The 25,037-nt window shown below is 37.1% G+C and overlaps 1 protein-coding gene across 1 annotated transcript in view; it reads left to right on the top strand.

Moving 5' to 3' along the window:
- Nucleotides 1-24,565, top strand: part of LOC134532287 (uncharacterized) — a 40,333-nt gene extending 15,768 nt beyond the window's left edge. Inside the window, exons 8-20 of the mRNA XM_063368709.1 lie at nt 2,145-2,434; nt 3,873-4,109; nt 6,343-6,562; nt 7,416-7,577; nt 8,990-9,114; nt 11,824-12,000; nt 13,165-13,409; nt 15,255-15,481; nt 18,579-18,723; nt 19,930-20,216; nt 20,847-21,090; nt 22,444-22,655; nt 23,505-24,565. Coding sequence (XP_063224779.1) covers nt 2,145-2,434; nt 3,873-4,109; nt 6,343-6,562; nt 7,416-7,577; nt 8,990-9,114; nt 11,824-12,000; nt 13,165-13,409; nt 15,255-15,481; nt 18,579-18,723; nt 19,930-20,216; nt 20,847-21,090; nt 22,444-22,655; nt 23,505-23,648 — 2,715 coding nt within the window. The 3' untranslated portion in view covers nt 23,649-24,565. The remainder of the gene's footprint in view (nt 1-2,144; nt 2,435-3,872; nt 4,110-6,342; nt 6,563-7,415; nt 7,578-8,989; nt 9,115-11,823; nt 12,001-13,164; nt 13,410-15,254; nt 15,482-18,578; nt 18,724-19,929; nt 20,217-20,846; nt 21,091-22,443; nt 22,656-23,504) is intronic.
- The last annotated feature ends 472 nt before the right edge of the window (nt 24,566-25,037 follow it).

Below are 25,037 nucleotides of genomic sequence, written 5' to 3'. Positions count from 1 at the left end.
AGTCAGTTCCTGTGTACTTAAGATTGAGTTAGTAAGTTCCAACAACATTTTAAAAGGAGTTGAATAAATGCATGTTTAAAATAATTTAAGTTTATTGGTTGGTTTCCAAAATTAGATTTTTGAGAAGAGTTCAAACTTTTAAATACATTTTACTCAAAACATACATTTTGGACTTAGTGCCTTTTCCTCGTAAGCCCACGATATAATGGATTTCATGAGTCACGTACCATTTGATGACAAAATAAATATGTACTATAATACTTCACAAATTAAAAAAAAAATGCTTAAAATTTTTTTAAATACCTCTGCTAATTGGAACACTTTTTAAATCAACCCTTCCACTGTTTTCTAGAAAATAAGAGTAATTATATACTATACTATACATTTCATTAGGATTTACATCATGTTAGAAGAATAATGTTTGGCTCAATGTATGCTGGCGAGGTGGGGTCAGCCTTTCTGACTATCTACTTTGAGGTTGTGGGTTCTGAGATAGGTACTATTTAATCCCCTTACAGGATAGGTCCCAAAACGTTTACAAATGGAACGTTGATAACTTAATATGTATGCAAAAAATACGTGACTGAAATAGTAACATTTCTTGAAAATAATGCCACTAAAAATGTTTACGACAGAACAGTGTTTTACGTAAGTGTAAAAATAGGAACAAAATTATATGGTAAATTGTGATAAAACTGAAATAACACCATAAAGCATGTATACATCATATAACACCGAAATTCAAGTTAATACTGAAATGCAGGTAAAATCATTAAGCTAATCAGCATTTTCAACCAAAATGTAACCCTAATGAAAAATTCTTAATCTTTTAAATATATTAAATTCAGTGAAAGTAATTTAATATTAACATGACATTTGTAGTACAATGTAATAAAAAATTAAAATGGAAGATGTTTCCTTTTTTTCAATCTTCCAACTGTTATTAGTTACTCATTTTCAAGTTTACATTACAACTTTAGAACATTTTAAAAACACAGAAATACTTAACATATTTATTTTATTTGTTATGATAAGTTAGACAGCTTATTAGTTTATTGCAAATCATTATATTGAAAAAAGTGCATCGTATTGGTCAAAATGATACTGTTTTGGAGAAATTAGTATCATGGAATATTTAAGTATCATATTTGTTCAGTATTCAGCTATCTTTTTTAATGAACAGATTTCATTAAAAAAATTGAAACAATAACACCGAAATCTCCTGTTTTAAAAACGAATTTGACCTGAAAAAAACAACATAAAATCTTGTCTCTAGTAATAAATATGGTAATTGGGAAGGTACATGGCAGGAAAATATGTTTTGATTCTTTTGTATTAACTTATAAGTTGACGCCTAACCCACTGCCTCGTGGATCGGTATTGAATGGTTGCGGTTGTGCCCGGCGCCAATCAGTGACTTCGTGCACTGATACACGAGACTATCTCAGGGGGGATGTTGGCCACGTGGCTGGAGGCAGCGGTACGTCGGCAGAGTCGACTTCTTGAGCCCTTTCTGGCCGTCTCAGGCGCCACACGCACAGTAATTAGTCACTACGGAAATGTTCGGAAAGTACGGAAATAAATGATGGAGTATACTAGCGGGGTTTATTTTACAAACCACCCTCGTACATGGTGCTGCCCCAGTAGCTGACCTGTCCGGTGCATGAGAGAAGCTCGTCTGGCGCGCGTCGAGTTGCTGGCGAAGGCTCCACGTGTCCCGGCGCGTGCGTCCCTCCCGGAGGGCTGAGTTCTGCTGCTGAGACCGCGGGCTGCTCGCAGCTGCCCGGACCATTCCCCTAGCGAATCCCACGCGCCAAAACCGAAAGACCGGACAGGCCAACTAGTTTGGCGTTAATTGCACAGTGAACAATTTTTAGCAGACAAAACAAGCCTTCCGTGGTTTTTAAAAGTATTACTGTAAAATTGTTACCGAATTTGTATCCATAAATCGGCGAAGCTTTCACTCATCCTGCATCGATAGCGCCGTCTTGCGTCTATTGATATATCGTTGCTGTTCCAGGCCGGTCGGCGCACTGCACTGCACGTGTCGACACCACGGCCTAAGTGACCAGAGGGAGCATCGACAGGTGTCGTCAAAGTACTGAACATTGTGCATGCACGTGAAGTAATGTCACGTTCTGCAGGCACGCTGGAGTGACACGGTGGACAGGATCGAGAGCAGGCTCGGAGAACCCAAGAAGCTGCTGGCCGAGGGAGCGTCGCTATGGGCCGACCACCTGCAGCGGGTGTGCCGGGCGAAGACCGCCATCAGCAGGCTTCTCGAGCAGCAGCGAGACGAGGGCGTCCGGGCCGTCGAGAACAAAGAAGTCGAGCTGAGCATCGCGGTCGATGACCTGAGGCAGGAGTGGCAGCAGGAAGCGCTCGACAAAGCCTTGGCGGAAATACCTGGCATCCTGGAGGACATAGAGAGCATGTGAGTGCTGGCGCACACCTGGTTCACCTTCTACTGTATCGTGACTGCACAGAAAATCTTTTTACAAAATAATAATTATAGTTGCAAAATTAATCATAAATACATGTTAGATAACACTGGCCTAAGAGTCCCTATATTTCACAGCCGTCTGACTTCTACTTTTGACGTGACAACGTCTAATAAATCGATGAACGCCGGCTGCACGCACAAAAAAGTGTCCCGTTACGCACATTGTTCCGTTATGCTGTGTCCCGTGGCGCTCATTGAACTTGCTGATGTTGTGTTCGATTTTAACTAACTGTGTACAAATTTTAGTTGCCAGAGCTCCTCCAACATTCTGTGTTTTTAGATGATGCCTCTTTGCTTGCCAGTTCTTGTGGTGATGACTTGTCGTGAGGACACAGTGTATATTATCAACTATCATCATTGATTTCCTCTCTTCATGTGAGACACAGTTCAGCTCTTCCTACTGTGATAATAATTATGTATTATCTCAATTTGCAGGATTTACAATTATATTAATTACTAGATGTTCCCGTCATGCGTTGCTGTGGCTCAGTCTGGTTAAATAGAAAAGAAAGATAAGAGAAAGCACACAAATTTTTTGTAATTAGTTTGTAGTAGGCATACATATACAAAGCATATCTCTCTATCTCTCTAGACCCTCTGTCTCTCTCTATATGTTTCTCTATAAATCTCACAATATTTCTCTCTATTATATCTCTATATGTTTGTACCTATATCTTTATACATATCTCTACATATTACTCTATCTCTCTATGTACCTATGTTTCTATGTTTCTATCTATACCTGTCTGTCTCCCTACAGTTCTCTCTATATATTCTCCCTCGCTCTATCTCACTATATATCTCCATATACATATCTGTATACCTCTATATCTCTCTATACCTCTCTATATATCCCCTTCTCTCTATGTATATATATTCCTATCTAAATATTTATCTTTACAAAATAGAAGATTAACATACAAACATTCATTTTATATATTTTTACCTATCTATATTTTCATCTATCTTTTTACCTGTCACAGGTGTGACATAGGTTTATAAAACATGTGCTTATTCGAATGCAACGTTTTGTCGAAATTTCAAAGCAATCTGCCAATCTGTGAAGAACTTTCTTAGATTTAAGATTTTGAAAGAACGAACCTTTACATTTTTATTTATATAGATTTTTCTTTTATCAGTAGGTAAATAATGGGGGATGGATAAAAGAGGGTTGTGGGTTTGATTCCTGGGTAAAATAAGACTCACCTTTCACTAAAGGTACATAAATATGGTATGTTTTAGTTTTCACTTGTTCCTTTGTAACTTTACCAGACAATAAGTAGAGTTTGTAAATGGAACTTCAGCTGTGTATTAACACCTTTGAGCAGCAGTGAGATCATTGTATGTGTGTGCATGATGGTTGTAACAGACACACCAGCAACCATTTGAAGCAAATCGAGATTGTCAACAAATACCAGGACGTAGCCGATACTGAACAACAGATTTTTATTGCTGAGATCAAGATGTTTCTGGCAACTAACTATGGAAAAACTTTCACCACAGAACTGTTTGATGAACAATACGTTCTGGAAATTCCCAGCGTAATGCAGCGAGAAATGGAGATGTGTAATGTATGTTTGGTTGGTGTTCAAGCATGGAAAGAAAGGTTAGTGCTGTACAAACGCCAATTCGTCTAGATTTTATTTAGAATAATTTGCCGTACAAATTCTGCAGATTAAAACTAAATGCCAAAAAGGTGTATGTACATCTTTCAAAAATTAACTCAAGTCAGCGAGGAATCAAAACAATATCCAAGTGGTACTTACAGATTACAGCGTTTACAGCATTGTTTGGTTAAATGCATAAATGCAGTACTATTTCCTTTGCTTTGTCAACCTCTTCTGACAGACAAAATATTGAAGGAACTGGAAAATTGTACAGGTGGAATGTTACTGCCTTTATTTAAAAAAAAATATATATGTATATACTGTTTTATGTATATGTTTTATCCCATATTGTTTCTCTTCTGTAATAATTAAGCTTGCTCTATTTAGAGCATAAATATTTATGTACATATTTAGGGGTCCTTGTTTTAATACTGGAAATGTTCTTTATCTTGCTATACACAGAAATGGAATCATTATGACTCGTCACACAGATCACCTTAAAATTTTTAATAGTAATAATCTTTTGAAAGTAATTTTGAATTAAGCTGCATCGGTAGCTGCCGAGTGGCAGTGGTAAGTTATAACTGCTCTGAAGTTGGCAGGTGTGACTGTAGGACACTGTTCTCAATGACTTGAATGCAGCAGAGCCCGAAAACCAAGCAGTATGTGTAAACAATGACCACAAAAGTTTGCAGTCTAAATCTGTTGCTGTATTGTCATGAACTTGAGCATATAAGTTTGTCTAGATAGTTTTCATCTATTCAAAATTGTATTTGAAAGAACTAGCCACTAGTACAGTAATCAGGGAGGAGGAAAACCTTCTAAGTAGTCCAAACTGTAGCCAGTGAAGAGTCTTGGAGCCTGTGTGACTTTATGTGCGGAGTGCGTGAGACCGCAGAGGCAGGATACCGACATATTGTGGTCTGCCATTTGCTTTTAGAGACAAGTCAGAACAAGACATAGGATAAGTTACAGCGACTAGTTTCCTTGTATACAGTTTTGCACGTTTAGATAAATCATGTATTTTTGATTAAATTCTGAACATTAAGTAATTAATAGGGACAAGATTTTATGGTTGTATTTTTAGGTCAATTTCATTTTTAAAGCAGATTTCGGTATTATTGGTTTTATAAATTCTGTTTATTCATAAAAATGGTGTATTATTTAACAAAAATAAAACTAAAACATTTCTTATTAGTTATTTCACCAAAATAGTCTCAATTTGACCGACACGTGATGCACTTATACAATAAAATAATTTCATGAAGCATGTCTCAAAAAGAAGAACTCAGCAAATTAAAAATAAATTGGCATATTTGTGAGTGTTTGAAAAATGTGCCAACGTAATTAATGTAAGTTATTTAACTATTAAGAGATGCAAGCTCAAACAAAATTATATGAATTTTTTCCAGTCCATTTAGTACATATATGTTTTGCTACAAAAATCATGCTAAACAAAATTTACGATAGTTAAAGATAACATTTTTGTGGTTTTAGTTAAGTTTTGTCAAATTGGTGATTGATTTAATGTTCTTAGTTAACATTTCGGTGCTAAATGGTGTGTTGACCTGCATTTCGTTGTTACGTACATGTGACATTATGCGTGCGTCAGTAACAGTCTGTATTTCGTCTCGCTGCACACAAGCCGTGAGGCTGCAGTAGGACCGGACACCAGCGTGCTAGTCCGCGAGACTGTCGCGAGCAGTTCAGACGAGCGGTGCGGTTCTGCGATGGGTTTCATTTCCTTTTGGTACCGACACACCACGACTGCCGTTGCGGCGTGTCAGTACACCGTGTGCAGTGGGGCAATGCACACGGATATTGGCACTGTTCAGTTATTAGGCGAGGGTTTTTGGTACAGAGCAATCGATAGAAAAAAGTACAGACGTTTAAAGGAAGTGTGGAACGTAAAATATCAACTTTATCAAATGAGTGTTTGTTCATTCCGAAATATCTTAAAAAAAATTGTTTTAATCATTTTTTGATGTCAATTAACAGAGATGAGAATGTTCCTTTGAGCAAAATTTGAAATAATGAATCGATGAACCCAAAATCTTGTTTTTCAATTTCAAAAATTGAAGCGTTAAATAAATAACAAAATATACAATTTTTTTTCCTTCCTGTGTACGTCCGTGGTGGTGCGAGTACTTCTGGCCGCACGCCGCCCGTGTGCAGCGGGGCTCGGTGTGCAGAAGTGTCGGTCCACAAAGGTGGTTCCCGCGACCCCCGCAGGCTGGAGGACGCCATGGCCAGGTACCTGGGCGGCTGCGAGGCGGCGGCGAGGGCGGAGGCAGGCGGGTGGATCGGCGACCGCACGGACGAGCTGGGCAGGATGCACGAGCTGACGCTGGCGGTCCACGGCGCCCGCCTCGACGGGATCAGAGAGGCGGTGCGCGACGTCAGGCTGGTCGAGATCGAGACGCACCAGCGGAGGCTGCGGGTCCATCAGCTGGTGAGCCCCCCGGACGCATCTCGCACGCGGCGTTGCGTAGTTACGTATCTGTGCAGTGTGGCGAGCGTCACGTCTCTGCTCACTCACGAGTGAAGAGGTGACTACAGCAGAACCCAGTGACGGACAAACAGACAGGGGAGGAAGGTGGTGGGGTTGTATACCCTCCTGAAGTTATGAAAAAATAGGCTATATCCCAGTGAAGACGTTACATTATTTTCCGCGATGCAAGGTGTCTTACAACTCCTGGAACCACAAACTGCACAGTGAGTGTTGATAACGTAACTATTAAACCTCTTATTTACGTACATTTTTTTTGAATACACAATTTATAATTTTTTTTTTTCGAAATCCCATTCCAAAAATAAAATATTCCTGTTTCCGCCACTGGTAGAAAAACATGACACCAAATTTTTGTTTGTTTTAAAAGCGTTATTTATAAAGCTGTGGATTAAAACAAGGTTAATATATCTACAATACCAAATTTTTTTCTGTTCCTGGATGTGCTGGATGCATTGAATTAAAAACTACCAAAATATTTTTGCTGCATGGAATATGAGAAAGTGTTCAATCATTTTGGAATATTGGAGAACATATAGGATGTTATGTACATTAAATTTTCAAAATTTTTTAGAAGTTTCCCGAATATTCCAGAAGAAATAGGTATTTTAAAATCTATCTACACCTGCATGGGCTGTGCTGAAAGGGATTATTTAATATCTTTTCAGTTAGGGTTAAAAATGTTTTGTCATCAAATGTTTAAAAAGGTTTTTCTGTATTTTTTTTTTTTTTTTAATTAATTTATAAAAATATTCATTGCAGTACGTAACTGCTAACTCAAATTCTGTTACTGAAGGGCATTCAAGAACATCTGGATACGATGCAGCAGTACTATAGAGAACACGAAAAGAAAGCTGACGAGTTGGGAGCTAATATGGAATTCGCCCAGCGTGCAATGGATTCCGAAGTTGATGCTGTTGCTATTATTAGTGATGCTAGTTACCTGTTGAAGAACCAAGTAGGTATTGCATGAATTTCCAAAATTCATATTGATCTAAAATATTTATATGTAAGCATGGCAGTACCACTTAGGAAACAACCTCCAGTCTGTCAAAGCTTGTGGTAACTGTCATGTGTACATAATGTAATACACTAATTGCTTTCTCTATTTTGTTATTTGTAGTTCATAAACGTGGGCTTGTTTATGTTACGAGGTACGGTACGCAAGTATGTACCAAATTTGCACTTGTCCCATCCCGTCTGTAGCCATCTTCTCCTTTACACATCTTAACAGTTTTTAGTGAACATTATTAAACTACTGATTCACTGGTCATTAGTTTACTACAGTCGTAAGCCAGCCAGTGTTCATGGCAAAGTCGGTTAAGTGCTACCTGCCTTCGGTGCAGTGGAATTTAGGTTAAGCTTGAGTGTGTATTGCATTGTTAACGGTATGAATCAATTATGTTTAGTTTTAAAACCCCAGATTAGCATACTGGGGTAAATGAAGGTATATAAAATTAAATGCTAAAATTTAATTATATTTCAAAGTGTCTTTAATACATATCAGCTCCTGTAATACTCATTAATTTAATCATTTTGCACTCTTGAACTCTTCCTCTGTATATTCCAGATTAAATTGTAGGTTCACATTGTATATTGTATTGTACTGTATATTATACTTTAGTAAGTGATACTTTGTTCGTGCATGCAATTTTCTCATTATGAATATTGAGACACTAACATTACGGCACCGTGTTTGTGTAAACGTTCTACTCCCTTGACAAGGGGGGGCAAGTCTGGTCATAAACTCCGGCACGGTCTAATTCATGAGCATCGAGCGGATACTCAAGGCTTCGGAATTCTCTTTCAGTTATTCTTGCAACTTGACGCCCTATATTTTTGTAACACTGGATGCAAGTTCCGTTTGGTAATATTTTATACACTGAAACCTCTCAGTCATTATCACCATTACCATAACCTGAATACGTGATATAACTAAAGACAAAATACATGAGTAAGGGCGAATCAACATTAGAATAGCCAAGAAAACATCTTCGACATATGCAGGTGTTTTCCCTATATAATTTGCATATTGGTTATCCTTGTTTTTGCATGTTATTATTTTTTTTTTTAAAAAAAAGGTCTTTGGTAATATTTTGTTTCTCTGCAACTATACATGTATAGCATGTTGCAGCTAATCCTAGCGTCTGTCGTTCATTGCTGTCAACTACACAAGATTCAACTAAAGACTGTCTGACACCTGTCCCAACTGACTTAAGTGGTTTCACTGCTTAATGCCTGACTGAACAAAACAGCAATAATTTATGAGTGTTACAGTAGCTGGGATGCACTGAATGCAGCACATGGATACGAAATAATTAACACGATTTTTTAAGTCGCAGCAGTTTTACAATTGTGGTTTGTGTGCAGGCGGAGAAGTTATTCAGCCAGTTCTCGGGGGATTTGAAGCTCATGCGAGTGGAGTTCCTGGAGTCTTGTGAGAGAAGAGCGTGTTGGCTGCAGCAGTGCAACTTGGACTTCGTGAGAGCCATCAGGTGAACAAGTACACTTGTTCAAGCTGAGGGTGAACTTCAGAACGTATTCTAGAACCATTCAGTTTGGTTGGAATACATCAGTGGCCACGGCCCCCACCTCAGACCATCCAGTTTGGAAACTTCATACGTCGATATAACCAATAACATAAAAGTTTTAATATCTCATTCGACTTCCTTTGAAATTATTTAGGAAAACATGGTGTCAATCACGAATGCATCACAATGGATGTAACTTTTTATGCGTGCCTCAAACAAACATAATGGCTCATAGGCTAGCTTGAGTACGTAGGGGGTGATAGTGTAAGCAAACTGTGACATTATTAAAGAAATTGACAATGCATTTGATAGATTTGCAGTGAGTGCGATTAGCAGGCTTCAATTTAATTCATAATTCTAATTTAAAAAAAAATATTTAATGCAAAATGTTTTTTCAGAGATGTGAACAAAGAGTCTACTTCACTTTTTTAAATAAACTGTGTAATTTAATATAAGTTGGAAATGTCAGTGAAATATTGAATGTTTGCAAGAACTTTAGTGTTAGGAATTGTGATTATGCAGCCTTTAATCTATGCTGATTTTGTTGGTTTTAAGTGAACTTTATTTCTGTCGATTAGTACTGTAAATGTGTGTCCATTTAAAAATGATTTGTCAACTACTGTACCTACACTTTTATAGCATTCGTAAAGAATTAATTGATGTTACATTTAAAATCTTAATAATTACATTTTCACTTATATAAAAAAAAATCAATGAATTTTTTTATGAATGATTTGTATTAGTATCTAGGTGTATTAAAATTAATTGTTTATTTGCCGATAAGAAAGTTTATATTAACTGAGACTGAATTATGTAATTGGTGTTTAAACCAGGGGTGCCCACAAGGGGGGGGGGGGGGGTAACGACGCAGACTGCGCCATTAAAATTTCAGGGGGGGGTGGTTAAAAGACGAGAAAAATGTATATATTATTTACATAATTATAGCTTCTAATGTGAAAATACGTTTCTGGTGCTTTGATAATTGAAAGGAATCTTGTAAATCAAATTGGCAACCCCGCACTTTCCTCAACAAAAGCAGTTTGGCATCTGTCGGTTCAGGATGGAAATATTACCCGAAATGACCAAAATTATTATTAGAAAATTAGTTTTAATTAACGCAAAATGTGATAAAATATAATACTAAAAAAGTATAATATTATAAAATAATTGAGTAAATCATTGAGAAAAAGGCATAAAAAATTTCGGGGGGGGGGGGGGGGGGGCATCATTAGGTTTGGGGGGGAGGGTGAGTCATAGTGTTTGGGGGGGGGTGGGCACTTCTGTTTAAACTGTTTCTAATTACATTGTGTTTAACTTCAAAACATCAACCCTTACTTCTTCACAAACAGAAATTTTAATTCTATAAGTAAATATAAAACTGATTTTGAGGTAAAAAATTTAATGAAAAATGTAGAATATTATTTGGCAAACACAATGCATACTTAATCATAGTATGCAAACAGTTGACAGTAGTTCACATTGAAAAATTCTAGCATTGATTTTTTTAAAAATTAATAATGCAGCCCCTCTGTCAAGAAATCACTGGATCTGCCCCTGGAATACATGCTGTATGTTTCAAGCATGACCACTTTTAGGAGGCATTTTAACAAGTTTATTTTAGGTTTTGATTAGAATAAAAATTATTACACTTAGACAATTTTTGATGTTATGTTATCAGCTTTCTGTTTTAGAATTGGAATATTACATTTTTGTTTACATCCAGCAGCAGAAATGTTAGTAATTTAAAAAAGATATGTCTGTTACAAGTTAGTTTAGATACTTGCATAGGTAAGTTTTATTTTAAAAGCCAAAAAAACAATTGAACGTGTGCCATGTTGCTCCTTGGGGGAATTTACATTTTCTCGTTAGATAGATGGTCGAACATGGATTTGGGCGCCACCACGTAGACCCGCGTGAGAGTCCCTCCCTGAGCTGTGACAGGGCCCGTGTGAGGCTAGGCGTGATTCCCCCATACGTGACTGAAGCCTATCCTGTCAGTCCGCTCTCAGCGGCGGGCACGCTCTGACCTCACCGAGGCAGTTCGTCGGTGGGCTCTTGGGCCGTTGTGCAGTACGAGGTATCCACCTGGACGAGTGAAGACAAAACGCAAGAAGGATGGTAATCAACTTATTATGCATCACTGCGTCCTGGGCATCTCGTACATTAATAACCACGCAATCATGCAGATGAAACAACTAGCGGCACGATCTGATTAGGTTTTGTTCAGACTGGAGACTAGCTGCGGGTAGTTTCATTGTTCTGCTAGCGGATTCCTGCGTAGTTAATTCTGCAGTCGCGCCCCTGAGGTAAGCACTGGTTAGACAAGCCGGAGTGGAAAGTGTCACTTTTGTGAAAGATGAATTCCTTGGAAAGCAGGGTGCGGCTTACCTCGAGTGACGATGCGAAGCGACTGACGGGAGTCGTGGCCGCCGAGGTAGCTCAACAGCGTTAGTGGCGCCAAGTGGCATGAACTGTTATACTGTCCTCTATCATGCCATTAACGTACTGATTTCAAAAATGAAACCATTCTAAAATTTACAACATTATTCAAGCCTCAAAACCATTTAGCAATTTACGTGAGAGGAAAAATTTGACTGCACCCCCTTGCTATAGTTCGTAAGGGGCGCAGCCCTGGTTGACGTCACTGTATACTTCTAAACGTTTCTGTTTCAGGTTGTTTTCTGAAAATGGCAACTTCAGTTCGGATGAAGCTAACTATTTCTTAAAGACACTAAATGATTTGAGTCAAAAAATTGACCAAGAGTACATTAACATTAAAAAAAAATTCACGAGCAGAAATAACTTGGCAGTCCAAACAGCTCAAAGGAAATTAGACAAGCTGAAATACAGGTGAGTGCATGTCGAAAGCTAGCTGAAATAAATTTATAATTTTTTGACCTTGGAGTGACTGGTTTTTAGGTTGGAATATTAATGTGTACTTTCAAAGGTCTTGTTTCTTCTGAAGTGCTTTTTAAACCGAGTCGATACATACTGACTACTGAATTGTCTGCTGTAGTGGTCCCCAAACACTCAGATTGTCTTGCCAGATTGAGATTGGTGATACAAAGTAATTTACCTTTTAAAATAAATAGCAACAGTAGTGTTTTTTTCATTCCTTGATCTCGATGAGACTGCTTTTAAGTGTACTGTCTCTGTCTCTGTCTCTGTGTTTCCCTAAGTGAACAGACATGTCCTATGCAGTTACGCACATTATCTTGCACCCACATAACTATAACTTATTCAGTTCCCTTACTCCTCGACCTCACCGTGATTTTGCAGTATTCCCATGTTTACGTTTAGTTTACCGGGGGGAGAGTCCAGGTACTTGCAGGGACCATTTCTGTTCTGGTTTTTGTTGCTATTTTATTTTTGTAATGTTTTATTTTCCGCTTTGTGTTCTGTCTGTGTATCGTGCTCACCGCTAAAGCTCTCGGCTGTTGGTGGACATGTTACAAACTTAAAATAAATACATAAATAAATTACAATATGTATTAGTTCCGGAAACTTAATTTGTGAAACAAATGCTTAAAAGGTTTGAATGTTTCAACACCATAGTTAACGTTTTTATTTCTTGTGCAATTTCATTTTTGACCCTTGAGACCCAGATTCGGATTTGAGGGTTATATTCAAGGTGCTATTAGGGATTCGAATCTGAGATTCGGATTCAAGAAAATTGGCATGTGGCCCATCATAAAAATTAGTTAAAACACTCCAACAGGAACAACAAATATTATAAAATGTGAAACGTAACTGACTATAAAACCGGAAACACTGTTCTCAAATGAAAACAACAATAACGATAAACTCTGAGCGAACTAAAGTCGCTGACAATGCGTGGTAAAGGTCAACTGTCGGAATCATTCTGAAAAAAAATATGAATTATGAATGTGTGCGGCTCAACTGATGGCGGATTGCAGACCTCACATTTTTATTTGATAGTAAAATGTGGTATTACTCAAAATATTGAAAATGGTTTTATTAATGGTTTTGCCAAAAAAATGACGATTTGCGAAGGCTGGATGTCGTCGTGGAAGACCTGCAGTTCGACCGAGACGTCCTGAAAGCTCTCGACAAGCTCCGGTCGGGAATGAAGGAGGCGGTGCGTGGCGCGAGGCTGCAGGGGGAACAGTTGGGCGAGAGCGTGACCTTCGCGTCGGCTGCCATCGGGCGGCCCGAGCTCTCTGCCGACGCCTGGTGGCAGCGGCTGCTCGCGGACGTCTCGGCGAGAGCTCAGCTGCTCTTCTCGTCTGCCAGCAGCGGTAAGGAACATCCGAGTGCTTGTGTGCGCAAAATCAAACATTGCTATTTCATAAAAAAAAAAAAAATTGATATTATTTAGCACTTTTGTAAAATATTAAGTGTTTTATGTGAAACTAGCTAATGCTCAGCACGCGTTGCAATGTCTCTTTTTTTTTTTTTTTTTTTTTTTTTGTAATTTGTTTGAAGTACGTACACACATATACAAAGCATCTCTCCATCTGTCTCTCTATGTATATCTCTATACCTCTATCTACATCATTTATATCTACCTCTCTCTATCTTGCTACATATCTATATCTCCCCCTATATACCTATATCTCTCTATATCTCCTATATATACCTATATAAATCCTGAATATATCTATATATCTCTCTACACATGTCACTCTATAGGCAATAGAAATATTAAAAATCTATGTTTTTTTAACTATCTATCCACCTGTCACAGGTGTGACACAGGTATATAAAAACATGCGTGTATTCGAATACAATGATGTGTCAAAATTTCATAGCAATTGGTGAAGAACTTTCAGAGATTTAAGATTCTGAACGAATGAACATCAACATTTTTATTTATATTGATTGTTAAGTTGCACAGGTTTGAGTACACAAGGGGAAAGGAGGGGGGATAAAAAAATTTTTAAACCATTGTTCTTATTTGTCTGATTAGGTAAAGTCTTGTGGAGAGCACGAAGTACATTGCTGGGAAAAGAGGAATGGAGGAATTCTACAGAAACTGAGACCATCTTTTCTAACTCCCAGCTGGTTAGAACAAAGATTTTCCTACTGGTTTATCAATATGCCACAGCATTCTCTGTTCATTATCAGTTCCTATCTCTCTCACCTATCATAGTAAAGTAATTTGTTACTTATAGTATTTACATATTTTATGGAATAGTTTATTGTTAAAAACAATACAATTTATTATGACTTCGTTTGCATCATTCTTGTTACTATATATGGTTCTAACATTTATATTAGTTTGTGTTAATGTTTGTCATATTGGTACAGGAAGAGTTTTTTATTATTATGGTGTAGTCGGTTGTATCCTTACAGAACCATGTTTTCTCTGCTATTAAAAGTCAGTAATAAAAGTGGTGTGTCCTTTAAAATATTTTTACATTTATTTACATGTATATCTGATCACAAATACCATGCCTTCTAACATTTATTATATTTTGTTTCACTCCAAACAGTAGTTACACTGACGTCAGTTACACGTGAACAGTATGTGCTGAAGCAAGTTACATAATCAATGTTTAATGTGGTGTGCATGTGCCTGAACAGCTAATCCAAGAGGTTTTTTTGACGTGAAAACGTCTAATAAATCGAACTCCGGCTGCACGCACGAAAAAGTGTCCCGTAACGCACATTGTCCCATTACGCTCATTGTACTCTTGCACCGCATCTATCTCTCTCCCACTCAATTGGAACAACCATCAATTTGACTTTTTCGAGGCACATTAAACTTGAAACACTCCCATTCGTTTCCTACTTTTCCTATCATCGTCCTATCCTTAACAGAATAACACAGATTGGAAGAAGTTAAATAGCAAACATGTATAAAAGTTATAGTTAAAATAATCTCTTCGTTAAAGTAATAAACATATTTGAATTAATGAGTGCAAATAAAAGTAAATTTATCAATTAAATTGTAGATATTTCACTCCTTCTTTGTATCCATACAAAATAGTGATAATTCAATAAAAATGATTCAATTTTATTCATAAAAGTATGCAATCATTTCATCAATGTTTTGTTATGACGTTGTCACGTTAAACTATCGTCCGTATACCGACTTTACAGACAACCAATTTTTTTTTATCTGTATATATTTTATGTAGGAAATGACACTGATGAGCCTGCCATAGATGGATTAGTCATCTTCCACACAGAAGAAGTGTCAAAAGTTCCATCAAAAGTTCCACAGAAAGTGAAGTCTGGCGTCAAGAATTACTACAAAGACTATACAATTTTTCTTAAACCACCGCCGCCCGGTATTGAATCATTCCTCGTGACAACCAACAGACTTATGTGGGATTATTTCTGTAATCTGCAGGAGACAGCCCAGGCAAGTACTGACACCTTACATGGTATTTGGATCAAGATTTTTGTTTCATAATAAAAAATAAAAAAAAATTGACATGTATAAGTTATAACATTATAAGCATTAGCTAAAACTCGTAAATATAGTCTTCGCATCCCCAAATGCTTGGATTTTGCCATCTACCCAGGCATATAAATTATAACTGCTGGTGAAGGCTGAGAAAAAAAAAATCTGGAGCAATTGTTTGTAACTAAGGGGTGACTCTGGCAGTGGCTGGAAACCAACTTATCAGTGATGTCGACCGGGGCTTCACCCCCTTTAAGCCTGGTCACACTCCGTTCCCTTTTTCTTCCCATCTCCCACCTAACCACTCCTTCCCGGCATTATCACCGCCGATGTACGTAGTCGTTTGGGTTCAAACAGGCCGCCACGAACGAGCTCAAGAGGGCACCCTAGCATCAGTACTTTGCTCCCTTAATTAATCTTAAATTATATTGTAAACCTTTATTAAATTTGTCCCAAGGTTTTTGTGTTACAGCAGACTGGCACCAAGCACATCCGATTAATTACTATATGTTGTTGAGTAACCAAGCAGCGAGAAGGCGTGCAGTAATTGTAACAGTGTTTTAAGTGTCTTTTCTTCACTAACCCTTGGCACGTCATCGCAGTAACATAACGGTACTCTGGTTTGGTGCGAAAGAAGCAGAGAGAGTGCCTCTCGCCCCAGTCCATCGTCATCACCGGTCGAGAGTAGACGCACCAGCACTCCGGGGACCTCATCGCTTGCAGTACTGAAAAGTAGTTTCCGGTCATTTATTTAGGTCTTTCACACCATTTGTGTTTGTCCTCGGGGCTTACCTCGGCCGGCGGGCTGCTTAAATAATTTTTATTAACTCTTTAACGAGTCTTTAATCACCAAAACTACGTAACTTCTTTGTGTGGCCGTGTGTGTGGACCACGCTACACCTTAAACCGATTCGTGCCTCAGGGCCTTTTCTCTGCTTGTTATTAGAGGGCGTGTAAACTCTTAATAAATCAAAATGTGTGAGTTAAACTGAGTTCTCTTCTGACCACGTGTCGACCATCTCTCGTTAGCGGGTGTGTGGGACGCCCTAAGAGCACACTGGAATCTCACACAGGTGCAGGCGTGCCCGATGCTGAAAGCGAGCCAGGTCTTGGCAGGTTATGTTCGGAAAACTAAGAGGGTCCTAACCTCGCTCCCACATGGGCTACGTCACACTCTGAGAGGGGTCTCAGCCGGGTCCGTGTGCCCTTTACGTACGGTGGAGCCCACTATTAACTTTCGTTACGAAACCATCTGCCGATCAGGCCCTCAACAGTAGGAAAGTACATAAACAAGAACGATGGCATCATTGTCTTAAGGGGGTAGTGGCTTAAACTATTTTGCTTCCATAATTTTGTTTTCTTACTCATTATTTTACATAAATTATTAATATAACTATCATTATTTATTTATAAAGTGTTTTTTGTAGTTTGAGTTTCTAAAAACAATTAAATTAATACCTATTAAAGGCCTTTTCTATGTCAACCTGTAGCATTGCACAATGATGATTTGTTATATACATATATATATTTTTTTTGGGTCATAAGAATATTAAGAATAACTTTGATATGAAAGATAATAATTATTTAATATGGAGATAAGGATTGTTCAGATCTGTTAAGAATTGTTATTAATTACTTTGGTTAAATTTCATGGAAAGCCTTAAAATACTTATTTCCTTGAGATACTTAATTATTAATTTGAGGGTTAACTCCAGTTCATAATAATTAATTATGATATTTGATGATTAATGTCAGTAATTGTTTTGTTTAAAGCAGTATAGATTATAATTTTACAGGACATCATTTTTAAACAAAAGTTTCTAATATGGTATGAATTTCAACTTTGTTTACTAAATTTTGAACATTGTATTTGAATTTGTTGGGTAATTTTAAATTCTATTGGATATTGCTAGTGTAATATCTTGAGAATAGTCTGGAAGGTACAGAAGGAAGAGCGGACAGGCGCGACACTCTGGCGCCAGAAAGCTATTTTTCACTTTGTAAATGCGTGTTTGGGATTTACGCGTCACGTTGTACGCACAGCTGTAGCGACCGTCTGGAAGGGTCTCTGGAGGCTACCACTAGCCAGCCAATCAGGGCGAGCCCTGGCGTCAAGTGATGTGCCCGTACGAATTTCCTTATATGGTCATGTTTTGGAATTATGTGCGCTGATTGGTCAGTTGGCCCACGGGGTTGCCTCCCTTGTTTTCACCTTTACAAGGGAAGGTAATCTCGTCGACCAAGTCACTTGTTGCTCGATCGTCGCCGAACTCGGTCGCGTCGTCGGCAAGTTGCAAGACAAATGTAAAATTACTAAGAGATAATTTAACGCCTAGGGGCTGGGGCGAGGCCGTATTTTTTTAACTTAAGTTCATTTTTTTCGGACAAATGTATTAGAAATTTAGGCCCTAGGCGTCGGCATCGGCCCGACTTCGTGGGATTACGGTCCGCGATCGACGGTACCTTGAGTTATGTAATTAATTAACCAAGGGACATTACCAAGTTTTTTTTTCTTTGGCGAGTGACAAGACTCCTCGACCATCAACGGCAAGATGTATGGTGCTGTGGTATGTATTTAGACATCGTTAAAATTGTTATAAGAAAAGACAGAAAACTGTGCAAGTAACGAATTTTTCTAACTAAATTCATTTGTAAAATTGTGTACTGAGGCCATGTAACAATGAGAAAAAACATTTTTTTTAAAAGAAATAAACAAAGATAATTTAATAAACTCTTTTATTTCCAAATAACGCAGAACCAACGTAATGAAAAATTCCTCAGGAACATTGTTTGTTTTGTTTTGTTACGTTTCTCTGTGTGCTTAGCCGGGCCAAAACATACAACGTAACAAACCCTAACTAGGAGCATTTAGTAATGTTTGTGTGTAGCCTTTGCCATATATTACTTAATTTTTTGTACATCATTAATTAATCAATAAAAAATTGGTTTTACCACATCCTGCAAACGTGTTTTTCAGGGTTTTGGAAAAGCCATTTTTTTTTAATGTATGAGTAAGTTTGTGTACAAACTAATAAAACTTTTGCAATATTTACAGAATTTTTACACCATGAAAAAAGCAAGACCTGTCTTAAAGTTGGATGTTGTACAGCCAGACTACGACAGCTTTATGATGGCTATGTTGGAGACTCTGCGATGTTACCATTCGCAGTATGTGCAAATTTGGCTCCACCAAATTTTAGGTAAAGTGTAAGTTATGGTCATTTACTTGTCTCTTTTCTGCTTCGTTGCGCCTCTCTGCTTACAATGCATGCCAAAACCTGAGCGTTAATCTATTTCTCAGTTGAATCACAGAGGCAGTAGGAAGCTGGCATGTGATCTGATCCTACGAAACTTTGTGTAGTTATGTAATATGAGTAACTGGCAAGTGATGTAAAGCATTTAACATAGGGTTCCCACATACATACAGGCAAAATCTGGAAAACACAGGGAAATTGACATAATTTTAGTAACCATGCTGAATTAGTAATGTGTTTTTATAATACTTTATAATAAATCTGTATTTTAATCATAAATTACCATCAGTGTTTGAATAGCATTGATGGCAGTAACGATGCAAACTAGGCCTGGGCAAATGCTAGCTTGTTGATGAGAAGTGAATATCAAATGGAATTGGAATGTTTAAAATATTCACGTAGTCGAATTGAATTGTAAACATTGTTCTTGACGAAGCTGTATTACACTTATTTGATAACATACAGGATTGAAGTAGCAAAATAATCATTAAACGTTTGTAATGTTTTAACTGATGTAAGTGATTAACCAATTTGGGCCCATACATATGACTTCATTCAATAAAATTATAAAATAACCATGCATAATATTAATATTGAGCATTCGTAAAGCCAAACAGATTGCCTTCTTTTTATTTTTTAAATAACCAACTTCATTCAAGCAAAACATACACAATACAAAAAAAAACTTAATACTTCCATGACAACCAATGTTTTAAAGCTTTGCAACAAATGTGAAGCTTCACATCAGATACGAAGCTTTGCATCATAAACGAAGCTTCAAATTAAAAAAAAAATATGCAGCGAATTTCCTGCCGAAGTCAAATCGGATATTAAAAAGAGCTTTGATTGATTGATTTTTGTCAAAGCTTCGCACAGGCCTATGCAAACTGTTTTTGTGCGGGAAAATGTTATGGTCAAATCGACATGTTATGAGTAGTTGGAATGTCGGTAATTACTTGTAACTCGATATTTTTATGTTAACTTGCGAGATTGATTGACAAGATGGGGAATGTTTTTTTTTTGTTTCAAGCAGGAAAACGGGGTAAGTCAGGGGAATTGGCTGACGATAGAGAGCGGGAACCCTCCTAGATCTCCCCCGTTGAGGTGTTTCCGTGACGTTAATTCTTTAAAGTAGCTACATGTTTCCGACAGAATTGCTCCGCGCCCTGGCAACACTGGACTCCGTTGTGGCCCAGCACGCGGAGAGAAGCGTCTGCCTGTTCTTCGAGGACGAAACACGCAAGCTGCTGGACGAACGACGGGCGTTCCAGTCGGCACTCGGAGACGTGCAGAGATGTCACGACTTGCAGCGAGAACGGCTGGACGCTCGCCTCGGGTCCCCCAGCAGCAGTAACATGCTGGAGTCACTCGCACGAGACGTGAGGGAACTGGCTTCTGTCCATTTAAGTGAGATGGCTACACGTGTTGCAGAGAGCACGGTAAGAACATTTTTAGCTATTTATACTTATTACTTTATTAATTTCAAAGTTAGCAATAAAGGAGCATCGTACAGTATGTCCATTTAAAGAATTCTCCAGTTATAAATTATAATAGTATCAACTGTAAGAATTGTAGAGTATTAGAGGTCACAATTAAAAAGAGCTTTGAAAATTTGAGTGTGTGTTCAATCAGCACACCCAGAATACTGATATACTAAATAAGAAGTAAGAACAATGGTGGAAACATTTAGCAAGTTAACCAACTACTACCACTGATTGTAAGTAAAAAGCAAAAATTGTAAAATTTATGAATTATATAATAGCAATATAAACTAATAAAGTTCTTTTAAAATATGAACACTTTATGATTAGGTAATATTGCATATAACTACACACATTTTTTTAATATCTTTAAAACAGACTGTTGTGCAAATTATTAAATGTGTAAATATACAACACCCAATAAGCATTTAGTCATACAAATTAACACAAATATGTACCATGACAATTTTGTAAAACTGCTGGTAACAATTATTATTATGCAACACAAATTTATCAGTATTGGACAATTTTCTGTATATTGTAACATGATTGAGACATGAAATGCACTGATGCATAAATTATTTGCAGGAGCAATTAAATCTTGCCTTAAATGAATATGAAAATGGCTTGGCTACAATTAGTGAAGCATTGAGGTCAGTCCTCGACCAAGTGCTGTACAGTGGCCTGTCTCGGTCAGTGGCGACGCAGGCTCAGAAGTTGTGCAGCCTGCTACAGGCCAGTGACTTGGTGCCAGGGAAGAGTGGTGATGATGACGAGAGTGACGCTGCTAGCAAGGGTACTGATGGTGCGAGTAACACAACCGTGCTTACAGGTAAATGACAAGTGATTGCTTTGTGCAAGAAAACTAAAGAGTTGAAAAAACTGGGTCGTGAGGGCCTTGGCTTGGTGGTTTGGGTGTCTCGCAAACAAAAAACCAATAGAGGCAATAGGCTGCAAAGGTCTACTCTCTTGCTATTGATTACCAAACGCAAGATTTTATGGTTTTATTTTCAGGCCTGTTTCGTTTTTAAAACATGAGATTTGGTGTTATTGTTTTTATCTTTTTATGGAATCTGTTTATTCTTAAAGATACATATATATTATTATGATACTTAAACCACCAAAACAGTGTCATTTTGACTGATAGATGATGTATTTGGAACAATAAAATTAAATCTGCATGTACATGTTGGAAAAAAGAACCAACAAGTTAATATAAATATGAGTTACTAATAACAGCTCTAAATCAAAAAAGAGGAAACCAAATTTTTCAAATATAAATAGTACATACATTTTTGTAAAAACTTAATGCTGAATAAATTACATTCATTGAATTTAATGTATTAAATGTTACATATTTGTGATTTGAGTTGAGTTTTGATTAAAAATATTTATTGATTTTATGATAGAGGTTACATTTTGGTGCAATCTCAATTCACCATATATGTAATCTTATCCCTATTGATTACACCATGTAGCTGACTTTGGATTTTCTGAACTACTATTAGAGCTTTTTGCAGGCATAGTGTGTACGTAATTTAAAGCTCAGTGCCACAAATACAGTGCATTGTGCACCGAACTGTCCACATTCTGTCTAAACAGCAGTATCCATTCTGCTCAACACGCAAGGCAATAGGTCCACCTCACAACTATCATTATCTAGCTATGGTTGAGTTAAAATTGATTAAGTGATAGCATTGTGTTGTTCCGAAATAATTAAGGAGCTAAGCTGATAAATGAAAGCCGTCCTAAGCTGATAAATGAAAGCAGTCAGCTAGCAGGTGTTGTGTAGCAGTGGAGTGTTGGGCTGTCTACATGTCCTTATGGGATCAAGGAACCTCTCTTTACCAACCTTGGGTACTCGTTACTAGGCACCACTCAGTCTGCACACAGTCTTGAGCGCACGTGTACATGTGTTATTGTGTAGTGTAATACACTGAAACCTCATTACAAAGTACCTTACTATAAAGGATTTCTCACTTTAAATGATATATATTTAGGTTCCAACAAAATGTTTTACATTTAGTAACAGTTCAGTATAAAGTACTTTCATTATTAAACACCAAAAAGGTGGGATTTTCACTGTAATGAGATTTCACTGTACATGCCATTCTTGTCTTTGTTTTTGCAATAACGTATATTGGTATTTACTATGTTAAGTAGATTGTGCAATTTGTACAAACAGAAGGTGAGCAGACCACCAGTTCACGAGAACCATGTTTTGACACCAGTGATGAGTTCACCAAGGACTGTGAAGGTTCATATAAGGACAACATAAAACGGCTGGCAGAGGACATTAACGAGGAGTCCACACGACTCTCCGACCGACTTGCTGGCCGCGAGGGAACGTCAGCTGATGACTTGACCGTCGAGAACGTCTCTGCAGCAAAGATGCACGTAAGACATTTCCTCTTGCTGACCGTAAACAGAAAATCCTGCCCAAGCAAATCCAGTATAATAAATTTTCCCCGCAAAATACGTAAATTCATTATTTCCCACTCCCTTGAATTTCACCATACGAGCACATGTACCTATATTCATCTCGCTCATAAAGTTTACAATGCAACATTTCACATGTAAAACATTTGAAGTGCACTGTCATTATTCACAAAACTATGATAAAATAAATGCTTTTCATTGAAGTTTAATGTTTACAGAACATTTTTTGAATCAGACACACAGCTACGAATGATAATTGTGGAACATTCCACACAAAATGACTACTATCCATTAGCGTTATACGTGCGAGGATATTTTTAACTAAGCAACAATTGTTGTCCAATATCTTTTGATTTTTTTGTATTTGAAGCATTGCAGTGAGTACTTGAAGGTTGTAAATAACATTTTCCTTCCATTTATACAGCATGCGGTTTGAAAGTTTTATGTGAATTTTAATAAAGTTGTGTTTTAATGCAGCATGTATGGTGGAAAATAATTCCATTATGGATTCTGACCATTTAAAATAGAAGTTTTGTATAATTCAGTTGTATAAAATGAATATTGTTTGGATAGGTTTTGATGTTATGAATATCAACAATTGATACAATGGCATAAAGCTTCATTGAGCCATATTTCAGGTATTAAATTTTGAGTATGCTGCATTTTATTACTTTTGTCAACTTTTCTAATTTCTCAGATAAAAAAAAAATTACCAAGCTAATCCCTTAAAATTTTTAAAAGGTTTTACAGCATTAACCATCCACATTTTGTGTTGCCTGTCCAACATGGTTCACTTTCATTTTCAAGGAATACCAAACCCTATTTCAAGAAACAGTTCAGCACTTGGGAGACCAGCTGCCTGCTTATGAAGAAAAAATTCAAAGCTGGAAAGAAATGTGGACAAATAACACGGAAGAAATCAAGAAGTTGTACAAACTTCATTACGCTTAAAATAAGGTTATGTTTTGTAAATTTTAAATTATATATGTCCATAAATTCCATTTCCCTCAAATGTTTTTCAGTTTACTACAGTAATGAAATTAACATTTATTTTAAATGCAACTAATAGCAATAAACTAAGGTTAATTGTTATTGGAGTAGAGATTTATAAACACACACACAGAATGGCTAGCTTGCAGAAGTTATGTACTAAAACACTAAAAGTAATAAATTACTATTCACATACACCGAAGCTAGTCCTGAACAAGTTATGTACAGTAACTGGTGCACCTGTTTATATTCTTTACCTTACTGGTTGCATGAATAAATGAATGTCTGCACAAATTTGCTATGAAGAAACAAAAACATCCTTTACACAGTTTGCACCACTTAAATAATTAATAATTAGCATTAGACTGCTTTTCAGCAAAAAAAGATAAAATAATAATTCACTTGCTAGATGTTTTGAACCCTACCAACAGTAAATTGCCAACGAAAGAACAAAAAGTAGATATCCCTTATTGTAACTGTTGCACTTATCTTAGTTACACCAATTATTATAATTGGAAGTTTTGGAATGGACACTTTCATATAAGATCTTAACAGAGGAAAGGTGTGACTAAAATAAATCTCAATGAATATTTCAGTGGTATTATGGGATTCAATTACCCCTTTCCCAGGCAAACTTTTCAATAGAATTAACTTTGGGCATACTAATGACTTCGTCACTGCGATTTAATTTTTTTGGGAGGGATAAACTTATCAAATTCCTGACTTTACAAACAAGAGATGACCTACACTTACCAAGTTTACTGTTCTAAGGTGCACCTTGTTTTTGTTTAAGTTTGATGATACAGTGCAACTTACTGTATTTACCTGCAGAAGAGTCACATCTATAATTTGGGGCATAAAAACTGAAATTTGCACCATATATGTCTCAAGTAAGTCTGTGTGTTCGTTTCAGATTATTGCGTAAGAAATGTGGCATTGCTGTTGACCCTTGGTCATTCTTTCCCCCCCCTCCCTCAATCTTTTGTGGCCTTTACTTTTTCCCCTTGGTACCTACCAAAAAGAATACTATGTTTTATAATTGATACTTATGTTTCCCTACTCACTTATTGTATTATTTTTTTACCAGTCCCATTTTCCCAAGAGAAAAAAAAAAGTGACACAATACTGTTTCTTCAGTTCCTTGTATAAAAACTGGCACAAAAGTATTTTGTCATGTGTTACAGTTGAAAGCGTGTAAATCTCACACAAAAACAATAATGTTTGGGCACAACTGTGTCATTAAGACCTGTTGTGACAGACATGTAAAGATTTTGTGTATGGTGCCAGTTATGGTCATTTACAACGGTGGAATAGTTTGATAAGGGAGGAAGAACTATTAACACTGCTGCA

This window comes from Bacillus rossius, chromosome 1 (genome assembly GCF_032445375.1).
Source record: "Bacillus rossius redtenbacheri isolate Brsri chromosome 1, Brsri_v3, whole genome shotgun sequence".
Lineage (NCBI taxonomy): Eukaryota > Metazoa > Arthropoda > Insecta > Phasmatodea > Bacillidae > Bacillus > Bacillus rossius.
This window is presented reverse-complemented; position numbering and strand designations above follow the sequence as displayed.